General features: G+C 34.3%; 1 protein-coding gene across 21 annotated transcripts in view; it reads right to left on the reverse strand.

Moving 5' to 3' along the window:
- Positions 1-27,955, reverse strand: part of KLC1 (kinesin light chain 1) — an 84,440-nt gene that overhangs the window by 24,666 nt on the left and 31,819 nt on the right. For 8 of the 21 annotated variants that reach the window (XR_011971851.1, XR_011971850.1, XM_072630092.1 and 5 more), the window contains exons 3-13: positions 27,685-27,915; positions 22,026-22,104; positions 19,565-19,790; positions 18,417-18,504; positions 17,595-17,696; positions 16,557-16,730; positions 16,329-16,428; positions 10,158-10,207; positions 10,007-10,074; positions 2,976-3,084; positions 811-945 (exon numbers count right to left, since the gene is read on the reverse strand). Coding sequence is in view for 16 of the 21 variants with exons in the window: in XM_072630092.1 (XP_072486193.1) it covers positions 811-945; positions 2,976-3,084; positions 10,007-10,074; positions 10,158-10,207; positions 16,329-16,428; positions 16,557-16,730; positions 17,595-17,696; positions 18,417-18,504; positions 19,565-19,790; positions 22,026-22,104; positions 27,685-27,915 (1,362 nt within the window). In the remaining 5 variants the exon portion in view is untranslated. Of the gene's footprint in view, positions 1-783; positions 946-2,975; positions 3,085-4,038; positions 4,169-10,006; positions 10,075-10,157; positions 10,208-16,328; positions 16,429-16,556; positions 16,731-17,594; positions 17,697-18,416; positions 18,505-19,564; positions 19,791-22,025; positions 22,105-27,684; positions 27,916-27,955 lie in introns of those variants that run through there. The other 13 variants (XR_011971849.1, XR_011971848.1, XM_072630091.1 and 10 more) reach the window with 4 other exon arrangements.

Genomic DNA, 27,955 nt, shown 5'->3' on the forward strand with positions numbered 1-27,955 from the left:
ATATTTAGTATCTAAGATTCATCTCTGACATTCAAGTTTGAGTTTTTATAAATCTTCTAAAAACAGTCAAAAACTAAAACTAACCTTATTAAGAGGATTAAAATACAACCACAACACTTTTCCTATAGGAACTGGCATATGGGTTAAATGAGTTAATCTGAATAAAACTCTTCATAAGATATAAATGCACCACTCTGGATATCCTCCTCTCTCAAATGGAAACAGATGAACAGTATTTTTATATTGGGAACACATATAAAGAAAAAGCAGTCATTTATACAATTTTAGTTTATAAATTGATTTTTCTTTAATGTAAAGTGATTCAATTGAACAAAATATATAGCAGTCTAAGCAGTGAAATAAAAACACTGAAATTAGTGATAAAAATGAGTAAATAAAAGCAAATTAGCCAACTGTCAAACTAATCCCAATACTAAAGTGAACCTATACTTTATGTATCATGCTCTAAATAACCAGGACACTCAATCAGCATTTAAATGCTCATAGTTAAGCCCAAGCTTTCAATTCCTAAAAACAAAATTATCATTTCAAACTGGTTTAAATGAGTAAAAAGTTCAAATAATAACAAAAGTTAATTAGCAAAAGGCAGGATCTTATGTTTTCTTAATTCTCGCTTGATTTTAACAATGACAAAAGTCCAAAATAAATGAGCTAGAAAAACTAATGAAAAAATGCTAATGGAAAGAGGGCTATAAAGAAAGCAGATTTTGTTATAGCAGTGAACTGCCTATATTATACTTGTAAACTGTGTACTGTACTTACCCCATTCCATTCTACGCTCATACTCACTTCCTCCCCTCCATCAGGACCACTCTCGTACTTTACCACATCAACATTGAGACTTTCTCGGCTTCTTCTTTTTTCTATGCTCTCAGGGTCATTTAGCACTTCAGCTACTCTCTGTTTGTGAACATTGTCAAGACCCTATGAGCCAGGCAGGGGGAAAAAAGGATTTACATTTCAGCACTAAAACTGTACTGGAAAATTTCCAAGATCTAGAACTTCTACTGAAAAAAAAATCAATACATTTTTATAACAGATAGTAAATTACTCAGTTTTCCACCATCAACCCCACATTAAAGCATGACAGAGAAATCAAGGGCAGGTGGAGTAATGAAAACAACATTTTACTCTGAGTAACATACCTTATTCTGTAACTAGGGATATATAACCTTAGACAAGACCCTTAATTTCTCTGAACTCCTATTTCATTATCCAGAGGATATTACTTGTACTTCTACTTACTTTACAGAGTTCTGAGGCTCAACTGAGAATGAATATAAAGCATTTTTAACTACTGAGGGCCTTAGAAATGTCATGTATCAATTTTCATTTGTGTGCCATTTATGCCTAGCTAGCTCAATTTATATTAATATAATTAATTCTCCTAAAAGAAACTATATTAGTAAAATAAAGCTAAAACAAATGCATATCTACATTTCAGTTAATAGCAACTTTATAATTTTTTTGATTTTCATAAGCAATGTATTATGCTAAATAATGTTCATTTTGCATGTGATGATTTTTTTAACGGAATTTTAGTTATTAGCTAGTATCTGCATGGTACTGTGTAGATTTAAAAATGGAATTTAACTCAAAGAAGTTTACATAAAAGATGACATTTATCTATTTTAATATGACTTTTGCTTTTCTTTATCATAAAGGACAAACGACATGACTGCTTATTTCCCAAGATATTGTACTAAAGAAAAAGGAATATATTAGGAATCAAAGGTAACATAAAAACAAAAGATCTCAGTAAAAAAAATTACATGGTACAATCTACTGTATAACTTTTGTTGATTCATCTTACACATAACACAGGAATGGTTGTTGTGTACAGTAGGTTGGCACTTAATAACAAATGTTTATTGAATGCTAGGTTTAATGGCTGATGTTACTAATAAACATAATACAATTCATAAATAATGAGATCACATAACTGAATGTGAGAGGTAGAAGGGACCTTATGGGTCATATAATTCAACCTCCCTATTTCATTGAATGAAAAAACAAATTTTAAGATGACCTGCCAAGGTCACACAGTTGCAAAAACACAGGTCCAATGCACTGTTACTACATCTCATACTATTTATAGTATAAGTCATCCCACTTGCTTACAGGCAATTTTATCTCATATTACTTTATAAGGAATTTGAAAATTCTGGAGAACTTTGGCAATTTAACAGGAAAAATGGAAAATCAGGATTCAAATTATGACCAAATGTTTCATGATACTCAATTCAATGAGTAACTTTCTTCTTCCCAAGAAAAGTATGTTTGAAAGACTACTGAATGTCAGAAAAAAATCCAGAAATGAGCCTCAATAATACATTAGGATTTACAAAGGTAATTAAGAAGTCAGAATTTAGTCACAAATTATAGTTACTGATTCTTCCAACTTAAACAGAGACAAGATAACATTACAGAGAACACATGCTATGTAGGAAAAGACATTGGTGACATTGCAGGATTTCCTGACTACTATCTCTATGGGCCTTGGTTTCTTCAATTGTATCATGAAGGCATTGAACCAGGTGTTCTCTAAATTCCTTTTGGGTTCTAGTATTCTACGATGCTATGATTTAATTATAAAAATTAAAATAATAGACAAATATTTGACATTTTACTCCTATAAATTTTCCCAAATAAGACTTTCAGAAGAAGAAATTATTACGTTATTATGTAATAATATTTAGCTACGCCAAGCACTCAAAAATATTACTTCATTTGATCCTCACAATGGCCCTGTGAGGTAAGTGCTATTATTATCCCAATTTTGCAGATCAAGAAACTTTGGTAGAAAAAGGTTAAGAGATTTCATGGCTAGTCTGAGGTTGGATTTGAACTTTGGTCTTCCTGACTCCAGGTCCAGTGCTCTATCCAATGTCCCATCTAAATTAAAAAGTCCTGATAAATATAAAAACTAAAAACAAGAGAGATTTAAAATTTACCTGTTTTCGAGACCTCATGGCTGCTTCCTCTAATGTTTCAGCAGCTTCAAACTTGCCTTGACGTCTATAAAGTGCTCCAAGGTTCTTTAAAGTAGTTGTCACAGTTGGACTGTAGAAAAGTGTTAAACAGATTTATAATTAATACAGTAGAAAACAAGAGTATCAGGTTACTACTGCCATGAACATAGTTCTAAAGAGTAGGTAGAAATTTAACTTGGAAATCACTAAAATTATATTCCAGGATTATTTCAAAATTTTAAATTTCTTTGGAAATTTCTTCTTTCTCTAGAAACTCAAGTCTATCTGTGATCTAAGTTGTGGGACATAACCTTCATACTTAATGCTATATTTAATAAATTCTTAAATAGATTTAAATTTTTTCTTAAGATTTTTCTCAGCATTGTATATAACTAATTCATGACTGGCAAAACAATCAAAATGATTCCTTAAGATGTATTCAATTTCTGATCTCTTATACTACTAAGACTATAAAATTAATGGTTGCAAACACTTAATGTTTGAATAACCTAGTGCTTTGGACATAAAATGGTTCTTGAACAGAATTATATACAATATCATAAAAGTCAAATGAAACAGAGTCAGCTAATATACACTTGGAATATGCAAAGCAGACCATCTCATAGGAAGCATTTATTAAGTGCCTACAATATGTCAGGAATGTATAAGGGACACAAAGATAAAATTGCACTCAAGGAATTTATATCAGGGAAGACAACATGCATGTCTATACATACACACAAGTGTGCATATATGTTATATATGTTGCACACTGTGTACATGTATACATATACACATGCATGTGTGAAATAAATATGAAATAAGTACCACATCATTTCAGAGGTAAGCCATTAGTAGCTAGGGGTACAAGGAGCAGGGTTTCAGGAAGACCAAGAAAGGTCTTATGTGGAAAATGGCTCCTGAACTGAATCTTTAAGGAAACTAGAGAGGAATGGGTAAAGAGACTGGTAAAATTTCCAAGATCTAGACTTTCCCACCCCACCAATAAAATATCAATATGTTTTTATAACGCAAAGTAACTTACTCTGTATTCTACCATTAAACCCCAAATAAAAGCATGACTGAGAAATCAAGGGCAGGTGATGCAACTTCTTTATTCAATCACAAGAAAAATCATTTGGTCCACATGTGCTATAGCTAACTAAACATTAAACCTACAAAGACAAGAAAAAAACCTTAGCTATTATGCTTATTTTAATACTTTATTTATTCAAACTGAATTTCTTTATGCAAAAAAAAAATGCAAAATTAATGCAAAAAAAGAACACACAACTCTGAGTAACATACTTGGATTAGGATACCTTATTCTCTCACTAGGAGTATGTAACCCTGGACAAGTCCCTTAATCTCTCTGAGACTATATTTCCCTTAGCAATGGAATATTATTTAAACTTCTACTTATCTTATGGGGTTATGAGGCCCAAATGAGAATCAACATAAAGAGTAATTAGGAGGTACAGTCCAAACATTCTCTCAGCAAAAGAAGAATTAGACTTGTTGTGCTTCAATCCAAAGGGCAGAATTAGAAGCAACAAGTTGAAATTAAAAAAGAAAAAGACTTTCCCTCAAAATCAAAGACAAAAGTTAACAATCAGAATCACTAAAAAATACAATAGTCTGCCCAGGCAAACACTGATCACTGAGAAATTTCAGATAGAACTCTAGTTCATGTATGGATTAGACTAGATAATACATGAAGTCCCTTCCAACTATGATTCTTGCTGTGCTATTTCATCTCTTATAATGTGATAAATGATGAGGGCCTAAGCCAGGGTAATAACTTTATGAGTACAAAGGGGACACATTAAAGACATATTGTGGAAAGGGGAAAAAATTATAGGATTTGGAAATAATTGGATGTATGGAGTGAGTGAAAGTGAGTAATCATGGATGACAATGGAGGCAGGATGGTGGTGCCCTTGGCAGAAATAGGGAAATTCAGAAGAGAAGAAGGATGAGTTTGGAGGAAAGGTAATGAGTTCAGTTTTGAACAAGATACTTAGATATCAACTTGAAATATTCAACAGAAATTTATAACATAGGACTAGAGCTTACAGCTAGGACTGTATCTATTCACACTCTAAATTACACTGCTGCCCAAGTAATTTTCCTTAAGTTAAATCTGACCATGTCACTCCCCAACTCAAAAAACTCTAGAGGTTCCCTATTGCGTCTACAATAGAATATGTTTAGAGTTGTTGTTCAGTCATTTTCAGTCGTATCTTTATTCTTTGTAACCCCATTCAGGGTCTTCTTGGCAAAGGTATTGGAGTGGTTTACCATTTTCTTCTCCAGCTCATTTCACTGATGATGAGGAAACTGAGGCAAACAGGGTGAAGTGACATGTCCAGGTTCACATAGCTAGTAAGTGCCTGAAGGCCAGATTTGAACTCAGGATGATAAAGTCTTCCTGACTCCATGTCCAATACTTTATCTACTGTGTCAGTTGCTGGAGGATAAAATAGAAACTCTTTTATTCAGCATCAATAGGATAGGTGGGCCAGGGATTTGAAAATAAAGTGGTTAATAAAAGGGTGGAGATTAAGAACGGTAAGTTAGAGTAGGGATGATGATGAAATTAGGGGTCATGGTGAAGATAAAAAATAGTCTTAGAGGGGGAATGTACAGGAAGATGAAGAATATTACGGGTTATTAGTTTACAAGTATTTCAGTTTTTGACTGTGGAAGCAGAACATTTGTGGGTAATGGTGAGATCAAGGGCATGACTATACCTTTATTTAGCTGAGATGAGGTCACATGATTTAAAGAGAACAAGGAACTGGGATATTTGGGTGTCAAAGGGGACATCAAGATGTATGTTTAAGTCCCCCAGTAGGGAAGGAACTGGGGGAGACAGGAAGATTATGACTTAGATATTAAACTCTTGAGAAAGGAAGGAGAATGACTTGGAGACTGGTAGATACTGCTTACAGGATCTAGGCTGAATAAGAAATGTGGAAATGGCGAAGCTCAAAGGAAAGGCTACTGAGTCATGGTAGCCAGCTTATGTCTGGAAGCAGCATGGGGGGATCAAAAAAGTATTCAAGAACAAAATAGTATCTGCCTACAGAAGCTTACATTCTACTGCAGGAGATACAATACGAACACGGGAAAATCTGAAGGAGAGAACACTAGCAACAACTTGAAAGCCAGAAAAATTTTTGTTTAAGAAATAGAAACTTGGCTGAGCCATGAAGGAAATTAGGCATTCTAAGAGGCAAAAGTGAGAAAGGAACACCCTGCAGGTACTGTGGACAGATTATATAACAGCAGGGATGGAAGCCAGAGTGTTGAATTTGGGAGAGTAATCCAGTTTAGCTGGAAGGGAGATGTAACAGAGGCATAAAAGAAATGTCTGGAAAGACACATGAGTGCTTTAAATGTCAAGCTGAGAATTTTGTATTTAACGGTAAAAAGCAAGGGTATTCACAGAGTCAGGCCTGTATTTTGTGAATGCTATTTTGGGAGTTTAGAAAACTATAATAATCATCTATGATAAGGGTCTCAACTAAAGGATATAAGAGATGATACCACTAAGACTTGGCAACTGAATACAGCATCAAGGAGATTATGAATTAAGGTTCTCTTAATATGAATTAAAGTTCTCTTAAAAGAAAGGGTAATTAAGAGTGAGTTTAGAAGGAATAAGTTTCATTTTAGATATGGTAAGTTTTGATTGGTAAGAGAACATTCATGTGGAGATGCACAGGAGGCAGCTAGGATTCGAAAATGACAAATCAAGACAAAGTTAAGATGCTACCACTTTACACCCAAAAAATGGACAAAAACAGAAGAAAATAATAAAATCCAATACTAAAAGATCAGCAGATAAATCTGCTTACAGTATTGTACCCTTTAATCTACTCCAAAGTCTTTAATGATATCATGGAAAAAGAAAAAAACACTTATCTACATAAAAATATTATAATTGCTGAATAATGATATGTGCAATGAAATATAACATCATAAAAACTATAAATATAAATACAAGGAAATAAGGAAAACTACATAAAAGGATGAAAAGCAAGAAACAGAACCAACACTAGACAAACGCTGACTACAACTATGTAAAAAAGAATAAGTATAAAGATAACAAAACTTCAGAAAAATGGAAGAGCAAATGGATTTTTTGTTTTTCTTTGCTCATAAATTTGTCAATATAGACAGTATAACAAATTTAGAGTTTTCCTAATGCTCTGCCTATTTATTTGAAATCTGCCATGATTAAGAAAATTATTGAACTTAATCATACTTTTTTGCTGAGGTTTACTGACTTTATGATTTATTAAAACAATCACCAACACCAAATTTCCCTTGACTATGTTACCACATCAAGTTCCATGCATCTCCTTCTTCCTTTCATTGCTACACTCCTATGAAGAGTATATTAACACTCACTGCTGCCTCTTCATTACCCTTTCATTCCTTTATCCCCTGAAATCTGGCTTCAACCCCAACAGTCCTGAAACTACTCTTGAAGGTTGCCAAGTATGTCTTAGTTGCTAAATTCAATGACATTTTATCAATTTTCACCCTTTCATGACATTTCTAAAGCCTTTAACACGATATACTGCAACAGTGATCTCATTTAGCTCTGCTCTTCCCTATCAGACTACATGCCTTTCTTAGTCTCCCCTTAGGCTCATCTCCTGCCCCTAAATCTGAGTATATCCCCCAAGACACTGTATCAGGATCTTTTTTCTCCTCTTTCACCCACTGTGTCAGAGGTCACAGCTATGTAGACTGACTCCAAAAGCTTTATATCTATCTCTAATCTCTCCTCAGCTCCAATATCATAGAACCTCCAACTGCCCACTGAACATTTTCACATGGATACCTCTCTAGCATTTCAAATTCTATGTCTAAAACCAATTTTTCACCTCCTCCCTAAATTTTGCTCTGACAAATTTCCCTATTTCTGATGATGGCACCACCATTGTCCTCTTGGTCCCCCAGACCTAAAGCCTAAGGGTCATCTTTGATTCTTTTTTCTCCACTCACCTATCCCCATTCAATCAACTGTCAAGGCCTGTACACTGTACCTCCACCTTACTCACATCCATCTCCCTTTCTCTATTCATATTTCCACTAACCTATTTCAGGTCTCAACAGCCTTCACCTGGGCACTACTGTAATATCCTAATCAGGAATGAGGAACCTGCATCCTCAAGGCCACATGTGGCCTCTAGGTCCTCAAGTGAGACCCTCTGAATCCAAACTTCACACAACACATCCCATTAATAAAATGATTTGTTCTGTAAAACTTGGCCTCAGTCAAAAGGCTGCACCTGAGGATCTAGTAGAGCCACATGGGGTCTTGAGGTTGCAGGTTCCTCACCCCAGTAACTCCTCTCCCTGCCTTCAGTCTCTCATCTCTCTAATCCACCTTTTCTACAGCTGCCAAAATAATCTTCCTGAGGCACAAATTTAATCCTATGTTATTCCCCTGTTCAAAAGTCTTCACTTACTAATGTCTCTAGGATAAAAATAAAAATTCTTTAACCACTGTTTAAGTCCTTCTGCAAGTTTGTTTCACCACACCTTTTCTAGCATTACTTCATGTTATAACATCTCACATACTCTTCTTCCCAGCCAAGTTATGCTACCTGCTATTCCCCAAACTCTCAAATGCTCTTTTCCATATCCATGTCTGAAATGCACACCCTCCTCATTCTTGACTTTTTGAATTGTTAGGATGTAGCATGGTACAGCGAAAAAAAAGGCTGGCTTTGGAGACACAGGAACTAGTTTGAAATTCTGGCTTTGCCCTTTACTACCTAGAACAAGTCACTTAATCTCCCTAGGACTCAGTTTCCTTATCTGTAAAATTAAAGGATTAGACTAATTAAACTATAAGCCCATGGTACTATAATCTACCTGCAGAGCTCAGCTCAGGTGTCAATTCCCCTATGCAAATTTCCCCTCAGCTGAGAGTGTTCTCTCCCTCTTCAAATTTCCTAAGAGTTCTTTATACTGTCTATTCTTGACTCCTTTTCATTTTCTACCTTGTATTTATTATTCCTGTGGGTGACTGACAAAGATATATCCAAAATACAGCACCAAAGTTAAAAGGTTTTGTTACTGGAATACATCAAAAAGTCAACAGGATGGAAAATAATGACCTTGATATCTTTTGCTTACCTTTTGTTCCGAATTAAATTTATTTGCATGCCAAGCCATGGACTTTGGAAATTTCTAATTCTAAATCAATAGTCTGAGATAAACAAGTATGATCTCAGTGCCCAAGGAGTTAAAATAGGTTTTTAACCTGGGATCTGTGAAACTGATTTTTTAAAAATATATTTTGATAAATGTATCTCTACATAAACAGTCTGATAATACTATATGTTTTATTATATACATTTAAAAACATTAGATAGCCAACAGTCTTCAAGACACAAAAACAGTTTTAAAAACCTTGTTGGTTAAAAGGGAAGACAAGCCTGGGTTGGGGGCACTTTGCTTTTTAGTTAGTTAAGTATAATGATTCACAACTAGCTATCACTACAGAGTTGTCAGCATGCACTTTCCCTTACTAGGAGAGGCTTTAAAGTCACCACACAACAGTGCTGGGGTTGAAATGACCATTGCTACAATGTTTACAATGCTATTTCATAAAATGTCTTTGCTTTGAATTATGAACTCTAGATGACTACTAAGAATAAACTCAGTAGAGGAAGCAATGGGCTACAGTTTTTAGTGGAAACAGGCCCACAGAGTATCTTGAATAGATTTTTAAAGGCACTCTATATGCTACAAATTTATATATTTCTTATTCCTCCAGTAACATGAAAAGTTTCTTAAAGGCAAGGACTGAGTCATTTAAAAAAAATTTTTGGCATCCCTAATGCTTCACATATACTGGGCAATCAATGTTTGTTTGACTTTCAAATCACCAGTTTAATGCTGAGGAAAACTCTGAAATGATGAAAGTAAAATGTCTGAAATATCTCCAACAACTTCAATTGTATGCCAATGTAAAACACACATACCTATCAACTTTGCAAGCTTTGTACCAGCCACCATATTCCCCAAAAGATGTCCCATCCTTTTGTTTTCCCTAAATTAGAAATGATATAACAATTAATCTTGAACTCACACAAAGAAAATCTTGAACAATCTCTAAAAATGTTATAGTCTTACTTTGCATTCTTCTCTCTCCTCAGCATGCATCCAAATGGGTTTATTTTCATCTGGGGGAGAAGAAAATCAGACATTAACTAAACACAACAGAGAATATTCTTATAATGTTATACTGCTTTCAAAAGATTCTTTTTTATGAGGGAACATATGGCAAGGCATAAATAGCTACTCACATTTATATAGTATTTTAAGGTTTATTACAAAGCACTTTTCTCACAACACCCCTATGAGGTAGTGAGAAAAAAGAAAAATGGAAACTGGTGGGAGGAACAATTCTACTCTGGAAAGATCATTAAGCAAAAAATGGAGCTGACCATAGATGTTAGTAAAAAGTTTTGCAGCTAAACATACAAAGGTAAAACAAGAGATCAGAATCATAATTATTCTGGAATATTTTCCTGACTCACTTCTGCCTTTGATGAAATCCTTTATTTCCTTCAAAACTCTGTACAAGTACCAACTTCTAAATGAAGCTTTCTCTGATCCCCCCCAGCAGCTAGGATCCCCCTACACCAAAATTTATCCCACGTTTATTTTGAACACATTTTGCATATCCTTATTTATATTATGTGTATTCTCCCCTAATTGAATTAGACTCAGAGCGCTGATGGTTTCGCTTGTCAATGTAGCCACAGAACCTGGCACATAGTAAAAGCTTAATAAATTCTTGTTGATTAACTGATTCTATGGTCTATATGACTCTTACTGTTGTGTATAATTGGTATTCTAAAGTCTGCTAGCTTTTAATCAGAATTCAAAATAAGAGTATCATATCATATAATATATATTTAAAGAAATATACCTCAAATGATATCTAATCAAATTCCCTTATTTAGTGGAGGGGGAAACTAAAATACAGAGAAATTAGTTTACCCTGTTAGTAAATGGCGGAGCTGGCATTGAAACACCAGTCCTTTGAGACTCCATATCCACTAATTTTACCACTAAACCAGAGGTACTTAATGTGGGGACCATGGATAAAGATCTATCTATAGACTTCAAGGAGTCCATGAACTTGGATGGGGGAAAATAATATCTTTATTTTCACTAACTTCTAACTGAAATTTAGTATTTCCTTCAATTACAAATATAGCAACCAACATTATTCTGAAAAGAGATCCACAGGTTTCACTAGTGTGCTAAAAGAGGTCGATGATACAAAAAAGTTTAAGAACTCCACTAAAATATGCTGCTTCTATGTTGTTCCTATTTTATTATTTACACACACACACTCTCTCTCTCTCTCTCTCTCTCTCTCTCTCTCTCTCTTTCTCTAGTTTTAAGGGAAGAATTGTACCTTGAAAATATATCTAATACCTGGGGCAGACAACATGATTTAAGAATCATTTGGCTTCAAGAAAACATAGCGAAGCAATATAGCTAACAAGCCTTGGGATATTTATTTTGTATATTAAACAAGTAATCTTCACCAGTTCTGATATTACATTATAACATCAGTCAGGATGTATAACTAAATGTTTTAATTTAAGGACATCATGATGTTCATATTTACATTCTATTAAACCCAAAAACAAACAAAAAAAGCCCAGTTGTTGATTTTCCTTCAAACACTAAATCTTAGGGAGACAAATGCAAGTAATACATTTAAATGCATATATAATAAAAACCAAAACCCAAATAACCAAGATGTTCAATGAAACAGAATTTCTGGTTATATTCTAACTATTTTCAGGAGACAACCAAAAGAAAACAAATGAAAACATACATCCTTAGCCTTCTATAAAATCATCCCACTGGCTTAAAAGTCTTCCACATTTACAATACTGCAAAATACAGCAGTCTCCTGCAGCAATTCATCTTTCCCCAGTACCAAAGGAGGTACTGACCCCGATACTCCCCCTCAATCCCTGTGTTTGACTCTCATCCACCTTTCTTTCCTGACAGTTACATCTACTTGCAATGTCTTCAATCACCTTTATGGTGATGACCCATCAATCTATTTACCTGACTATTTCTAGTATCATTCTCTTCCCTGAACTCCAGTTCTGTATTTTCAACTGCCTACTGAATATTTCCATCTGGATATTCCAGCACTATCTCACACTCCATGTGCCCTAAGTTGCACTCACCACTTCCTCCTAAAGAAACCTGCCCTTTTCCCCACCATCCTCCTAGTCAACCAAGCCCAGAGTTCTCTGACTCCCTTGCCTTCATTTTCTACATCCAAATGGGTGCAAATAGCTCTCACACCAGGCACTTCCTCTGCACTCACATTACTGGTAATTCAGGCTCTCATTTATAGAGGCATGGCAATATGGTGAAAAGATGACAGATTAAGGAGAGAGCTGGTTTTCAAATTCTACCTTAATACATGCTAAATGTGATCACAGGTAAATCATTTGATTTCTCAGTGCCTCAATTTCCTCATCCATAAAATGAGAATAATAACAGCTATAGAACTTATCTCAAAGTGTTTGTTGTGAGGAATAAATGAGGTAAAAAGTGCTTTCAAAAATTAATTATTAAAATAGTCTAATTAACCTGAGTCTAATATCTCCATTCCCCAATTCATCCTTCACATTAACCACCAAAATAATCTTAATAAATTCTCCTCCAAAACCTTCAGATGGCTCTCCATTGCTTTTAGAAGGATATGTTTTAAGGACCCTGTGTTGTTTTGCAGTTGCATTCATCTCTTCATGACCCCATTTTGGTCTTTCCTGGCAAAGAAAGATACTGGAGTGGTTTGCCATTTCCTTCTCTAGCTCATTTTACAGATGAGGAAACTGAGGCAAATCGGATTAAGTGACTGCCCAGGATCACACAGCTAGTACCTGTCTGAGGCCAGATCTGAAATCAGGAAAATTAATTAATCTTCTTGACTCCAGACCTGGCATTCTTTCTTCACTGCACCATCTAGCTGCCCTAAGTACCTTGTGTGTATATATGTATATATAAAAATATGTATTTAAGCAACCCTGAACTTATTTTTAATTTACTGTATTTCCCTTTCTGTGCCATATACATTACAGACAACCAGTATACTAGCTATTACCCAGTCTTATCCGGCATTATTCCCACTTTGTTCATTCACACAAGCTATCCCAAAGCCTAGCATGCATCCTTCACATATCTACCTCCTAAAATCTGCCCTTATCACATTCTACTTCATATTATACTTATCTTTGCATACATGGTTTATTCTCACTATTAAACAGTCCCTTCAAGACAGAGACTGACACTTTTCATCTATGTATCTCCACCTAGAGCACAGTACTATGAACTCAATAAGTACTTAAGGTACTTGAATTTGATATTCAGAATGATGAACCTGAGTATCTATATGACCCTAAATTATCACAGAAAATTTTAATCATATTCATTAGTGTACTCACTTATGCTGAGAAAAGTTTTAGTAAAGGAAATATAGAGATCCCTATCACCAATTCCACCCAGAAACACTTAAGGATTTAGAACTGCAAGGGATCTCAGATCCAATTCTAAATCTTTTTATAGATTCAAAAATGGGAGGCCCACCCAAGGAAGTGAGATAAGAAGGTACTTCTGCTCACTTTGAAAAGTAGAAGACTACAAGTATAAAACAATGCATATGATGTTAGACTTCTTCAGTGTGTTGGTTAGCTCTGAATGACTTTTTCCCCCCTTCCTCTTTTTAAAAATTCTTTATTGGTGATTGTAGAACATTGAAAACAAATAAAAAATAATTTAAAAAATAAAATAAATAAGTAAATTCTTTATTGGTTCACTGGGAGAGGGTGGAGAGGTATACAGTAAGATATTAAGATGACAAAAAATATCCATTTTTAAAAAAGGATATCAAAAAACAAAGAAAATAATGGATTCCTATAGAGAGGAAGTGAGTCTTTCTAAATGTATCTATGGCTTCTTCATGTCCTAGAACACGATCAGTTATTGTGAATGTTATATATACAAATGAATAAAAACCATATTCTCTATTTTCCAGTTTAGTTCTCTCAATATATCTATCCAACAGAGTTTATCCTGCATTGAGTAAAGTCTGGAATTGGGTTTTTTTTCCATTTGTTTTTATCCATTTGAGGATAATATAGTAAACTTTGCAAGTTTACTATAAACGTAAATTAAAGAGTAAATAAAAGAGATTCAACATAAAAAAATTAAAACTCACAAAAATCTGAGAACTCAGTCAGAGGCTTAGTACTTCCCCATGTGGATATTATTAGATACTATAGTAACAGCTTAAAGCACAGCTAAATGCATCATGTGTGGGATATCTTTTGTATGTGCTTCATCTTCCATCATCTTTGCATGTAACCACTAAGCTAGTACTATATATAAGCTCATTCTAGTCCATGGGGACCCAAATACTTGCCTAAATTGTTGCAATAGCCTCATAAACCATTGCCCTGCATTAATATCCCTGAAACACAGACTTGACTTAAAATTTCTAAAGGTTCCCCACTACTCCTTTAGGATAAAATACAAAATCCTAAGTCTGGCATTTAGGCCTTCCACAACCTGGCTCCCACTTATCCTTCCTGTCTTATTTTATATTACACCCCTTCCTGTTCTCTGCATTCCAGTTAAATGCACCTGCTGGCTGTTCTTCAAATATCATGACATTCTATCTCCCACCACTGCATTTACACAGGGAGGTCCTCCATATATGAAATTTACTCCCTCCTCATCTCTGGATCATCAACTCTGGATTCCTTCAAAGAACAGCCTAGATACAACCTTTACATGATAAATCTTTATATCCATTCTACTTTTCTTTCTTGAATTTCAGTTCCAAATCTCTAAGTTCCTTATGAACATCTCTTCCTAGATATATTCTGCTGACTTCCCAAATTCATTATGTCTACGGGTTCCTTCCCATCTACCTACCCCTCTTTAAAACTTCTCTATTTCTTTCAATATTGTCACTATCCTTTTAGTCATCAGTCACTTAAGCATTATCTTAGACTCTTCCCTTTCCATCAACCCCAATATCACACCAGATGCCTATATGTCACTTTACCCTCTACAACATCTCTTAATAGTTCTTTCACTGGATGTGGATAGTATCTTCCTTCATAGGTCCTTTTGTGGCTGATGTGAGTAAAATGTACACAGCAAAGAACAAAAGAAAACTTTGAATGAAGCACAGAAAGCAACTTTGAAAATGATGCATAGTATTTATTACAGTTTTTCAGAAAAGTAAGCCGTGAAACAGAAGTTAATGATTGTACATTGAATCCTCTTCTTGTGCTGTGTTATGTGGAAATGTTCTTTTTTTTTAATCTTTTTGTATTTAAATTCAAAATGAATTGAAAAAAAAGATGTAGGCCGAAAAAAGAAGAGTAATGAATAGAAAAGCCAAAATAATCAAAATAAGGTCAGAGGTTGAGGTGCAAACAAAGACTTTGACTTTTCTCACTGACATAGGAGAAAGAGTAACATAGACTCTCCAAACTTTTCTGATCATATCCTTCCATCAGTAAAAAAACATCAACACACGTACTTCCAATATGTATGTGTATTACCTGTACCAGAATATTTTTGAGCATTTATGTACTTACTTATAAATTATGTACAGGTAATTAGTACACTAATAATTATGCATACCATATAATGTACACAAAAATAAAAGTTTAAAAAGGATAAGATAAAGATGAAATAATATTTGATCCTGCAGTCAGTGCGAGCCAATGGAGCTACTCAGCATAGGAGTGGCACAGACAGAACTGTCCTTTAGAAAAATCCCTTTGATGCTGTGTAGAGGTGTCAACTCTACTGGCACTTCAGTTGAACCCAATTAAATGTAATTGGGAAATATTTAACAAAATAAATATACAACAGAACAAATATACATAATGTTAATATGTAGTTTTCAATGTCAATAAGTGACCTATAGGAATTCTTATGTACACGTTAGTGGCCTCCATTTCTATTTGAGTTTAACATCACTGATGTAGAGACTAGATGAGAGGAAAAGACTAGAGGCAATGTAGTATATGATAGATATATATATCTATGTGGATATAGATATAAATTAAATCAAAGCTAATCCCAGTTAAATTTAAGAATTATTTACTCCCCCCCAAGGTCATTAGCGATATTTTTGAATGTCACAAAAATCACTTGTGGAAACTGCCACTCATTTTTAAAACAATTACTTAAATAATGAACTCTACTGTATTTCATTATAAATGTAACTAAATTTCTTACCATCTACAGAGCCAAATTCTCTCTCATGTGCACGAGTAAGAATCTCCTTGTATAGTGTTTCAGCCTGCTTGAATTTCCCTTGCTTCAGGTAGCAGGACGCCTTTATTTAAAACAAAACATAATGGGCATCCCTTAGGCAAAAGAGAAATATATCTTAATGTATATAACTAAAAGTTAAATTACTGAATGGAATTCTAATACGCTCTAAGTTAATTTCCACCTACATACCAAATTATTTTTTGTTTTGGCCACATTAGGGTCATCTGGTCCCAGTTTTGTCTGGTAGATCTCAAGAGCTCTTTGATAATAATATTCTACCTCCTCATACTTGCCCTGGTTCTGGCAGAGTAAAGCCAAATTATTTAACTGTTTGGCAACATCTGGGTGATCTTTTCCCAAAACCTAAGAATAAAAACACATTATATTAGGAAAAAATTCATTCATGCTAGGCAGTCATTTAAATTTCATCAGTCTCAATTAGAGTATTTTTATACATTTATTTCTCCCCAATTTGTATTTTAAAATTCAACATCAAAGTGCTCAATAGTTGACTACATATAATTCTACTGAATGATACCAAGATAAAGATGTGCCTATCCAATTTTCTATCACAGTGGGCCCTTTTTTATTCCCCATATCTAATTCTCCTTGTATCATCACTAATCATTTTAATACATATGTCAATACCAACTATACATAAAATGGAGACAAATAAAAAGAAAAAAATGATATAGAAACTTACATTTTTCACCCTCTGGAATTCCCTGTCCCACAAACTGTTTACAACTTCTTTAGGAATATACTTTTTAAAGTTACAGTACCAGTTGATTAATCTCTTTGAGCAAATAATTATTTTGCTTTCAAATTTGTTAATAAAAGATTGCAACATTGTATAAATACATTTTTAAACATAATATTATTATTGATAGTCATGCTTTTTTCTCTCTTAAAGAAGATGGCCATCACTCTTTCCACCTTCCAAACCCTTCTGAAGATTGATTTCTTCTTTAAAATATTTTCTGAAATAAAGCCAGCTCCTGAAGACTTATAAAGAAAGAAAATCTTCACACTTTCTAAATATCTGTCTTATCCTAACTGCTCCCCATTCTCACACTCCCATACCCAGTATCTGACATACACTCCTGAGGCTTTGAGGACAATTTCACAATTTACTCCCAGGGAAGAATCAGTAATAAAATACAATTACAAAATGCAAGAAAAGAATACAAATCTCAAGACATCACAATGTGCTCTGGTCTTTTCTACCTTCTCTCTGATCTCCAGGGCTCTCTTACACAAAGGCTCAGCTTCTTTGTACTTCCCTCTTTTACCATAAAGAACTGCAAGATTATTCAGAGTTGCTGCCACCTGTCAAAGTACAAACATTAAACACAATAAAACTGAACAAAATTAATATGTGAAGAGCCAACACTACATAATAGATAAAATTCAATTATAACCTAAATATACAGTGGAGGACTCTTAATTGGATAAAAGAATTTTACTTTAAACATTTAATCAAATTGTAAAGGTATTTTCCTCTTTATATATACCAAAGGAATGTATCTAATAGGTAACAAATATTACATATAAGTCCAGGTACAATAAGAGTGCCTCACTATAGAGTAAATTATGTAAAGTACATTGAGCACAATTAAACAAATCATAAAGAATGGCATGATCTCAACATAATGCTTTGCTAGAAGCAATAAAGCAAACCAAAAAAGTAAAAATTTGTGGGCATTTAGTGCTCATTGTGGGGTAAGGGGGAGTAAAAATAAAGCTTTAGAAATTTTTTTCACAAGTACATGCAATTTGATTTAGAATCAAAAAATGTGGTACTTAGCCCATTTTGTGTGATATAATGCCTTAAATAGATTACATGTGCACTTGGATATGGCAAATATTAAAATGAAGAACACTTAGAACTTGTAATTGGTAATCAGTAAAGGGAGGGCTCCTACCTTTACCACCTAATGAACACACAGGTCTTAACCCTTTCCTGTTGAGTTTAATATTAAAATGAGTTGAGTAAAAAACACAATAGGGAAAATAATACATCAAAAGGGTGAAAAAAATTATACAAACCGCTGGATGATCTTTCCCCAAGGTTTTTTCACGAATAGCCAGTGCATCATTTAGAAGATTAGCTGCATCTTTGTATTTATTCTGATCTCTAAATTTAAAAACAGATGTTAAGTTCTATAACTCATTGAGATTTTCTCAAATGATTTTGCAAGTTGGGGTGATTTCAAGAATAATAATAAACAATAAAACTAAGTCCTAACACAGAAGATAAGGCACGAGCAGCTCAATCTTTCATGTTAGTTGAAGGTGATAAGTTTTCTTGGGTAATATAGACTTCACTCCTAGTGAAACTACCCAAGTTCCTGGAATTTTTGCTGCAATGGCTTCAGTTTCACTAGTAAAGATTAGAACTGATTCCCAACCTTAATTACATTCCTCTATCAAAGATCATTAATGAAAGATAATAGGAAATATGACCAGTAAATGGCGTACAAGCCCCAATATGACTTATTTCTATTTGTCATAGGGGAACAGAGTGAATATTTCTGAGTCTACCTACATAATAAAAAGAAAACCTACTCAAAAACTATACCCAAATGGATTTCTCTGCTGCTCTTCACTACAGACTTAACTGCACTGATATTTCTCATTTTTGTGTGAAAAATTTGTTTTATAGAAATAAATACCTGGTAAGTTAGGTTTTTAAAACAATGGTAGATTTTAGTTTTGTTTTATCTTTTAAGAAAGTAAACAGTTTCTACAATTAAAAGATAAAACAAGACAAAAATCTACCACTGATTTTAAAAACCTAAGTGATTAAATGTTTCTATGAAACATTCAATTTTCTAGACAAATAAAGAAAAATATCAGAGCACATAACAGAAATGCATAAATTCACTGAAATGAACTAAGATAGGAAATTCTGCTATGAGTAATTTATAATCCCTCTCTACTTTAACCTCAGGGCAGGTCTTAATTTTGGGTTTATTTTGTTTTGGTTTTTTGCCACAAATTAACTCAGATGGAGAGCAAGACACTAGGAGCTCTTCTGAATCAAGACTCTTTCGGAATCAGTCAGTTTCCAAGGCACAAAGATTATTCAAAACATAAATTTTTGTAGTTTATTTTTTAAAAAAATACATCTTCAGAGATTTTTTTCTTTAATTTTTTTTTTAAACAAAGGCACAGATGACTACAGAAATACTCACCTGTATACCAGAGCCAAGATATTTAGCATAGTGGCAACATCAGGGTGATCATGACCAGAAGTCTTCTCAAGATCTTCTAGTGCTTGTTTGCACAATGGTACAGCAACCTCATATCTACCTTGGGAAGCATACTGAATAACGAGGTTATGAAGAGTTCTTAGCCGTGCTGGAATTTCATAGCCCCCTTGTTGGGCGGCAGCTGCTGCACTGCTATGCTGCTGTTGAACTACACAAGAGATGATTTTAGTTATGACTTATTATAACATAAAAACTCATAATCTAATCAAAAAAACAATCACAATGAACATGATAAAGGTAGTTCCATTAAGAATATCTGGTTTATACTATATAATCTTATCCCAAAATTTAGTTCATTGGATTTTTAAAAAGTCAGTACCCTAAAAGCACTCTATGCTAAACTAAAGTTGTCACACAAAATAAAATAGAACCCTATTACCATGTATAAACATAATTTAAGTACCTACTGCAAATCCAATTAAGGCTTTAAAAATCAGTATTTCCTTCTTGTATTTATAATTCTTCTGTTTGCTAATTTGCAGTAAATATGAGAGGTAGCATGGAGGCCATGGTAACAGGGTAGAATGTAAGTCAGGAAGATCAAGTCCAAGTCCTGCCTCTGACACAAGGCAAGTCATGTGACCACAGGCAAGTCATATATAATAACCTCTTAGTGCCCCAGGCAACTAAGTGGAAAGGTAAGCTCATAAACTACATTGGTGGAAGTTTCCATATAATGAGTTCCCTGCATTAAAGAAATCATAGGTCTAGACTAAAATATGTATACATTTTTATGCTTATATATGTCTATGTATATATATAAAATCTGCAATTACATGGCTATATCAAAATAATTTCTAAAAACAGGGACAAAACAGAAATATAGTCAACTCCCAAACATCTACCCTAAGGATGAGATTTTAGCTACTTACTTCAGGAGCTACCATAGCACAAAAATATGGCCCTGCTTCATAAAACTAGGAAATTTGCCTTTGAGAACACGGCCTGTGCTCCCCATATATCTAAATAAGTAGGGTAGTCCTTTATCACAATTTCTCTTCCAAAGAACTTTATAGAACAGTGGTTTTGAGGTCATGTCCCCCACAAAGCATCACAGAAACTGGGTAACAAGGGTGCTTAGTTATGGAGACCACAGGGATCCTTGCAACAGAGCTGCTTCATTAAGGCCTCAGACCTGCAGGGTCCCCTGACACAGGAAATGCGACAGCAGGTTCAAGGCATGCCTAATCAATGGTGTATTTTAACATCAATGAATAATTATACCTTAAGTATGAAAAGTCAAGTTGATTTTACAAAAGGTATGGTAGAAATAGCACTTATTTATGATATCAATCTAACAAACCAAAATGTTGCATACTGTGATTAAAAAAAAAGCTAGTTTTCCATATACAAAAGCAAGACAAGAATGGCAAATTAACAAATACTGAAATAGCCCTGAACAGAATGCTATCTATTCACACATACAGATACAACCCTAAAATAGACTATATCCATGTGAGGTGAAAAATTTAAGTAAATAATACTTTGTTTAAATGATGCAACACAGTCATCTTAAGTAATGATTACCTGCTGTTTCTCCAACAAAACTTACTAGCCATTTTTCCCACAAATTTATGATGAAGTAATTTGCTTTATCAGTAATATCTAAAATGAGGGGGTTACACTATATGACCTCCAAGATCACTTATATCCTATAACCCTACAAATACTAGCAACAAAATTTCCTTGATAATCTTAAAATTAAAAGCCACATTCTCTCATTTTTATGTGCTAAGCCCTGCTTTAAGCCAAAGCCAAAGCCAAAACTAAAAAAAAAAAAAAAAACAAAAAACAAAAAATGATACATTCTTTCAGAATACAACAAGCCTTACAATTTTGTAACAATAAAGAAAGCCAATCTAACAACCAATGGTTATGTAACTTTTTTAAAAAAGTCAATTTGTTAACTTTCAAGCATCAAATATTTTATAAAGTAAAAAAACCTACAAAATGAAGATTAAGTTGATTTTAAAATCATAATTTACAACAGCCCAGCATTGCATGATGTTATTACATCAATAAACAAAACAAGCAGTTTAACATAAGGACAAATGAACTGAAAAGTACAAGCTAACCAAAGGAAACCTTAATGTTGAGCCTCTAATTTGAAAAAAATCCACTAATAATAATAAATTCTACCTGTATGGCTCCAAAAAATCCCTGAGAGAAAAAAACGGTTGAACTTTTTATTCAATAACAATTACTTATACTACTATGACTACTGTTACTACAAGTTCTAGTTTACCAGGGTCTAAATTAACGAGGCTTCATCATAACACAAGAAACATTATAAATGAATGAGAAACTAGAAATTACAATTATATACCACACAGGAGAAGTATACATCTCATTTTATTTCAGGACATAACAGCTCTTCACTTACTTCCTTGACCTGGATCATCTTCATCATTGGGGAAAAGATCATCCAGAGGTTCTTTGGTAGAATCATTGTCTTTGTCCTCCTATAAAAAAATTCCCAAAACATAGACCTTAAGATTATAAGTAATATATATATTTCTTATTAAGCCATTTGGCATAACACACATTTTAATAAAAGATTTTGTTAAAGATTAAATTATCAATTAATTCATGATCATGATGTGGCTTATTCAGATGCATGGTGTAGCAGATAAACACCAAGGAGACACAGATTCTAATTTCAGTTCCACCATAAACTAGTTAGTTGAACAAATGAACTTAAAGGGTGATAATAAATGGATCCATGTCAACCTGGAAGAAGTTCTCTAATGAAAGGTGCCACATATGTATAAACTGATTCTACAACATGTTATTAAAGATCTTTAAAAAAGCTAGAAAAATAGGCAAAATCTACTAAAATTAAACTTAATAGGGATAAATATTAGGTCCTTCATTCAGATTTTTTTCTTAAATTACACAAGATCAGAATGAGGCTGAGGTGGATAGGCAGCAGGACATGTGGGAAGATACTGAGGTCTTATGACTCAAAAGTATGACAGAGAAACCAAAAAGCTAAGGCTGTATCAATGAAACTATATTGTCCAGAACTGCATCCTGACTTTATTATACCAAATCAGTTCTAGGTGCCACATTCTAGAAAGGTTACTGACACAAATCCAAGAGACCAGTGGTGAGGTAACTTGAAAGTATACCATATAGGCAGTCTTCAGCTAAAGGATATAAATGAAAGTCTAGGTAGGACTTTACAGCAAACCTCAAATAGCCAAAACATTCTCTCTTCAAAGGAAGAAGAATTAGACTTGTTATGCTTCAATCCAGAGGGCAGAACTAGAAACAACAAGTTGAAGTTAAAAAAGAAAAAGACTTTCCCTCAAAATCAAAGGCAAAAGTTAACAATCAGAATCACTAAAAAAAATACAATAGTCTGCCCAGGCAAACACCGATCACTTGTCAGAGAAATTTCAGATAGAACTCTAGTTCATGTATGGATTAGACTAGATAATATATGAAGTCCCTTCCAACTATGATTCTAGCTGTGCTATCTCATCTCTTAACTCTTTCACCCTTCATCCTCTCATATGTAAATAAAATTAGATTATTTCTAAGCTCCCTTCAGCTTAAAATTCTATGATTTTGTGAAATCTCCTTTCAACTTCTTGCTGATATCACCATTTGCCACAAAAGACCTTTGGAATCAAAATATTTAGAAGGGACATAAAAGCTGTCCTTGAGTCTGAAAGTAATATCAATCACCAGAATAACATGGGGAATTGAGAAAAAAAATGAGCAGGGGGGGACTAAATTTCAAAGGAGTGACCTATTAAAGAGGGAGTACAGAAGTTGTACTTCAAAGAGGACAAAGCTCTAAGGGAGACTCATGTGAAAAGCTAGCAGCCAAAATGAGTTCACTGGGAAACTCCCTACAAGTTCTGATGACATTATGGATATTAATGCTGATGTTCTTAGAACTGCTGCTTTAAATGCTGGAACCAAGAGCAGATGATGAGGGCTGGAAGGGGGGTGGGGGGTTGAGACCCCCCACAAAGACTGAGTTACAGCGGCAGGCAGCCTGGAAGGAATTTGAGAACTCAAGCATTGTTGAGGTCAAGGTAAAGATATATTATGCTTTTCAGCAGGCAAGAGTTCTTAGGGAACATGCAACCTTAGAGGGGTACAGGTAAAGTTTATATAGGATGTTCTATAGTAAAACATGTGCCAAATATGCTAACTAAGTGTTTTGAGGTGGGATTAGGGAGTAGTTAAGGAGTGATCAGTTCTTAAAGGAACATGCATTTTGGTATCTACTGCACAGGTATTTTACCCAGAGTTCATCAGGAAATAGCCCAAGGCGGGGCTACATGGAGGTGTGGTTTTAGGCCTGAAATGTTGCTAAATCAACCAATGGTCAGGGCTGGCTCAGAAATACCAGGTTGCCCTCATCAATGTCTTGTTAGACAAGATAAATGTAAGGCAGTATATGTATGTCTAAATCTATGATTGGTCAGTGAGTAGTGGATGTCATTAAGACCCAGTGAACAGCCAGATCAGCCAGTATGCAGCTGGTTCATACTAATAAGTTGTGTAGGTGCAGCAGGCTGCTATATCAAGAAATGAGATAACAGTTGTTGCTGGGGCAGGCTGTGTCCTTGGGCTGGGGAGAAACTGCCTGGGATAGAGTTTTGAGGTTAGGGAGAAATGTGATTTTTAAACAGAAATGTGATTTTAGAATTGTAGCCCAAGCACATGTACTCAACCACTCTATCACTCCCTCCTTAAACAGATGGGACGCAAAAATCTTTTGGGGCAAGGGACAAAGGTCTCAGCTTCTGAAACTGCTTCATGCTGAGGGAGGACATAGAGCTGTCCCTGCCTCACAGAGTCCCTCCATTGGAGGAGTTGGGTCTGTAGCCAGTGTGATGCAGGGTCCAGGGGTGATGAGTCATAGTCTTGGACAGAGAGGATGGTACCCAGCCTCAGCTGTCATCTGCAAGTGGAGGGTACTTAGAATGTAGAAGACACATATCTGGCAAAGAGATTAAACAAACAGGAACCAAAAAGGAGTAGGGAGAAAATGACTAGAAGTGGGGTGGGTATGAGAATACTATCAAACTTCCTCACACCCTCTCAACATTCTTAGTAACTATTCAGGGAGAGGAGGGGTTTGGATGACCCCCATTTGTCCCAAACCTTCTTATCTGCTTTCCATATTTTGATCAAACTTCTATTCATTTTTCCAAATCTTCTGAACCCATTATCCAGACTGGTTCACTTTCTTTTATATTTCTATCACAGACAAGATAGCTCACAAATTATTACTCTTCACTAGCATACCTGTATTGCCTTAAACAAAAGAGGTTTGTAACTTGAACCTCACAACTGAATAGATGTACATTCTTGTTTCATAAGCTTGTTTATCCTTCTCTAATTATATTCACTCTGGAAGAGAAACTTTAGAAATTAAGTTTGGTTTTTTTTTTACATATAAATTCAAACACTAATTTTAACTTTTGCTTAGGCTATGAAATGACTACAAATTCAGATTAAAATAGCAAGATCATTACATATTAATTTAGCAATACATTATCTTGAAAATGAAAATTTAGTAGACCTTACAAGAGAGATTTTTTAAAACATATCTTCTAAAAGTATTTCCTTTTCTTTTAAAACAGTTTAAAACTTTTCCTGATGGTAACAGAATCACTAAACTTTTATAAAGAAAATTAGTTGAAAACTTTTAAATGATAGTTCTCTTTTCACCTTAAAGCAAAAATAAACCTTTAAAATTGAAATTCATTAAAGTTTAGTTGGTATAAAATGTCCTTAAGTAACATGAACTCCCAAAGTATTGTAACAAAGTTAAATTCCTAGTTATTGCAGAATTCCTAAATATCACAAAATGCTTTAGTAAAAAGGTGTTGTAATGGAATCTCACATTGGTAACAGTAAAAGACTGATCACAGGAAATACTACTGCTTTTAAAATCCTTTTAAATAATGAGAACATCTTAAGGTGAGTCTTAAGTAGCTTACATAAATTTCTACACATGTTCTAATTCTAGATAAAAAATAATATTAGATTTTCCAGTAAGATTACACAAAAGGGTCATGTATTTTACTATTTGCTCTGATCGTAGAAATTTGCTATACAAGGAAAAAGCAGGCACCTGTGACATGCCAACTATGACAGAATAAAACATCCTTGACTGTTTGAATTCAGATAAGAGTGAAATTCTCCAATCATGCAGTAACTGTTTCATAGTCAGATTCAGGAATAGTCAGGAGGGAAATATTCCTTTTTAAAGGAACACAATGAGGAAACTGAGCCAGAAGGATCCTATCCTGGATTGAGGCTAGAATTGTCCCAACGTTTCCTTTCCAAATACAAACTTTTGCCTGTTAACAGTACAGGATCACATTCCCTCTGAGTAGCAAGTGACATTTCTCTCAGATACTGATTTAATGCAGACAACTATACTCAAATTCAAAACAAAAATAGTTATGGTCTCAAATGCCTTTTACCTTAAACAGCAAGTTTCACTAATCACAGCTTAGAACCAGATACAATTATTTCTACTGTCATGGAGTTGCAATAAGCAATAAAGATTTACCAGGACTCACACACATAAGAGATTCCATCTAATATCTTTCCTTCTCAAATTTAAAACTTGTGCAGACGTAAAAGCCAATGGTTAAAAATCCTTTCTATCTATTACAACTTCTGAGCAAGTTATATTCATTGTTTAGGAACTACAAAACCCAAACAAGTTCTTTCCTAGGGCTGATGACCTTGCCCACACAGATGGTTTTCAGGGGCCTTGGCAATTTTACAAAATAAGGGGAATTGGCACAGATCCCAGGGAGAGGGGCTGATGCTATTGCCCCTGCCTGCCAACATATAGGAGGACTGTTCTGAATTGGTAGAACCAATCCGAATAAAGTTCTCACCCAATTCCCTTCTTTCCATACATGGTAATCAATTAACAATTTTAGGTTTCAGCATTAAAACAGTAACTCGAAATAACTTAGTTAACAATCTTACAACTTTCATAAGTGATAGCCAAATTGTTTTAGCTGTAATCTCTTTTTAACTACAGGCAAAGGTGAAAACACCTGGTTTTCTAAATAGCAGTTATAAAACATTATAAGACAGGATTATTAGTAAGGTCTATAAAGTAACATAAGTGATTTAACACAAAGACCTGATCTTATCACTGTCTTGCTTCTAAAGAAAAAATCATCAATGGTTTTTCATTACCTGCAGTAAGAAAATTCAAGCCCCTTAACCTGGCTTTTAAGTCCTTCAATAATCTGGGGTCCAACCTATCTTTCCAACTTTAATTCATTCTACTCCACTTCAGGTAGTCTACATTCTGGCCAAACTGCATATACGCTATTACAGTCTGATCACATCCTGCTCTCTTCCTTTTTTTCTACAATCAAAAAGTCCATTCCCTCTACCCAGACTACATTCTCTATATTTTTTATCACTTTTCTTCCTTCAAAGCCGAGGTAAGGTGCCATCTCATCCAGTAAGACGTTTTTTATCTCCATAGGTAAAAGTGATCTCTAGCTCCTCAAATCTTATAGTTCTCCATTTTGATCTCTCCTTTGACATTATTACACTATAGTTGTTATCATGTTTAGGTATATATATGTGTCTGATCTTTATTAAAGTAAAATAAGCTCTCTGAGGGCAGGGTCTATACAGTTTATCATCTTTGTATCCCTAACACAATGCAGGCATTTAATAAATATTTATTTAAATGAATACTCTGAAGTTCCAGGTTACATAATCCCTCCTGAACCAGAAATCTCTAGTAGTTCTAAGTTCCTATCTAATATGTATTATTTGTAGAAACAACAAATAAAATAATGCCTTGTGAAACATAAGAACAATTACATACATTTAATAGAGAATGTAATTAAGGCACAGAAAGTCACAGATTTTTCCAAAAGCACATAGACAGTAACAGCCTTTTCTGTAACATCACACTGAAAAGAATATTTACACAAAAGGAAATATACAGTTTCATAATAACTTTAGAATTAAAAGGTTCTAAGTATCTGAAAAAGATGAACTGATATTAATAAACAGCTACTTACTGATGGAGAAATGTCATCATCATATTTTTTTAACTGATTCATGAATTCCAGGTGTTTCTTTTCTTCCTCCAGCTGAGCCACAGATTGCTCACTTTTTTGTAACTTCTGCTGTGTATTAGCTAACTCATCCCGCAGCCACTGATTTTCCTGGCACAGACGGCGTACTTGGGCACGCAATTTCTGTTTCTCTGATTCAACTGCATTTAGATGGTTTGACAAGGCCATCATTACCTAGAACACATAATAAAAACTTAAACCTTGCCTTATAATA

The sequence above is a fragment of the Notamacropus eugenii genome, chromosome 1 (assembly GCF_028372415.1).
Source record: "Notamacropus eugenii isolate mMacEug1 chromosome 1, mMacEug1.pri_v2, whole genome shotgun sequence".
NCBI classification, from domain to species: Eukaryota; Metazoa; Chordata; class Mammalia; order Diprotodontia; family Macropodidae; genus Notamacropus; species Notamacropus eugenii.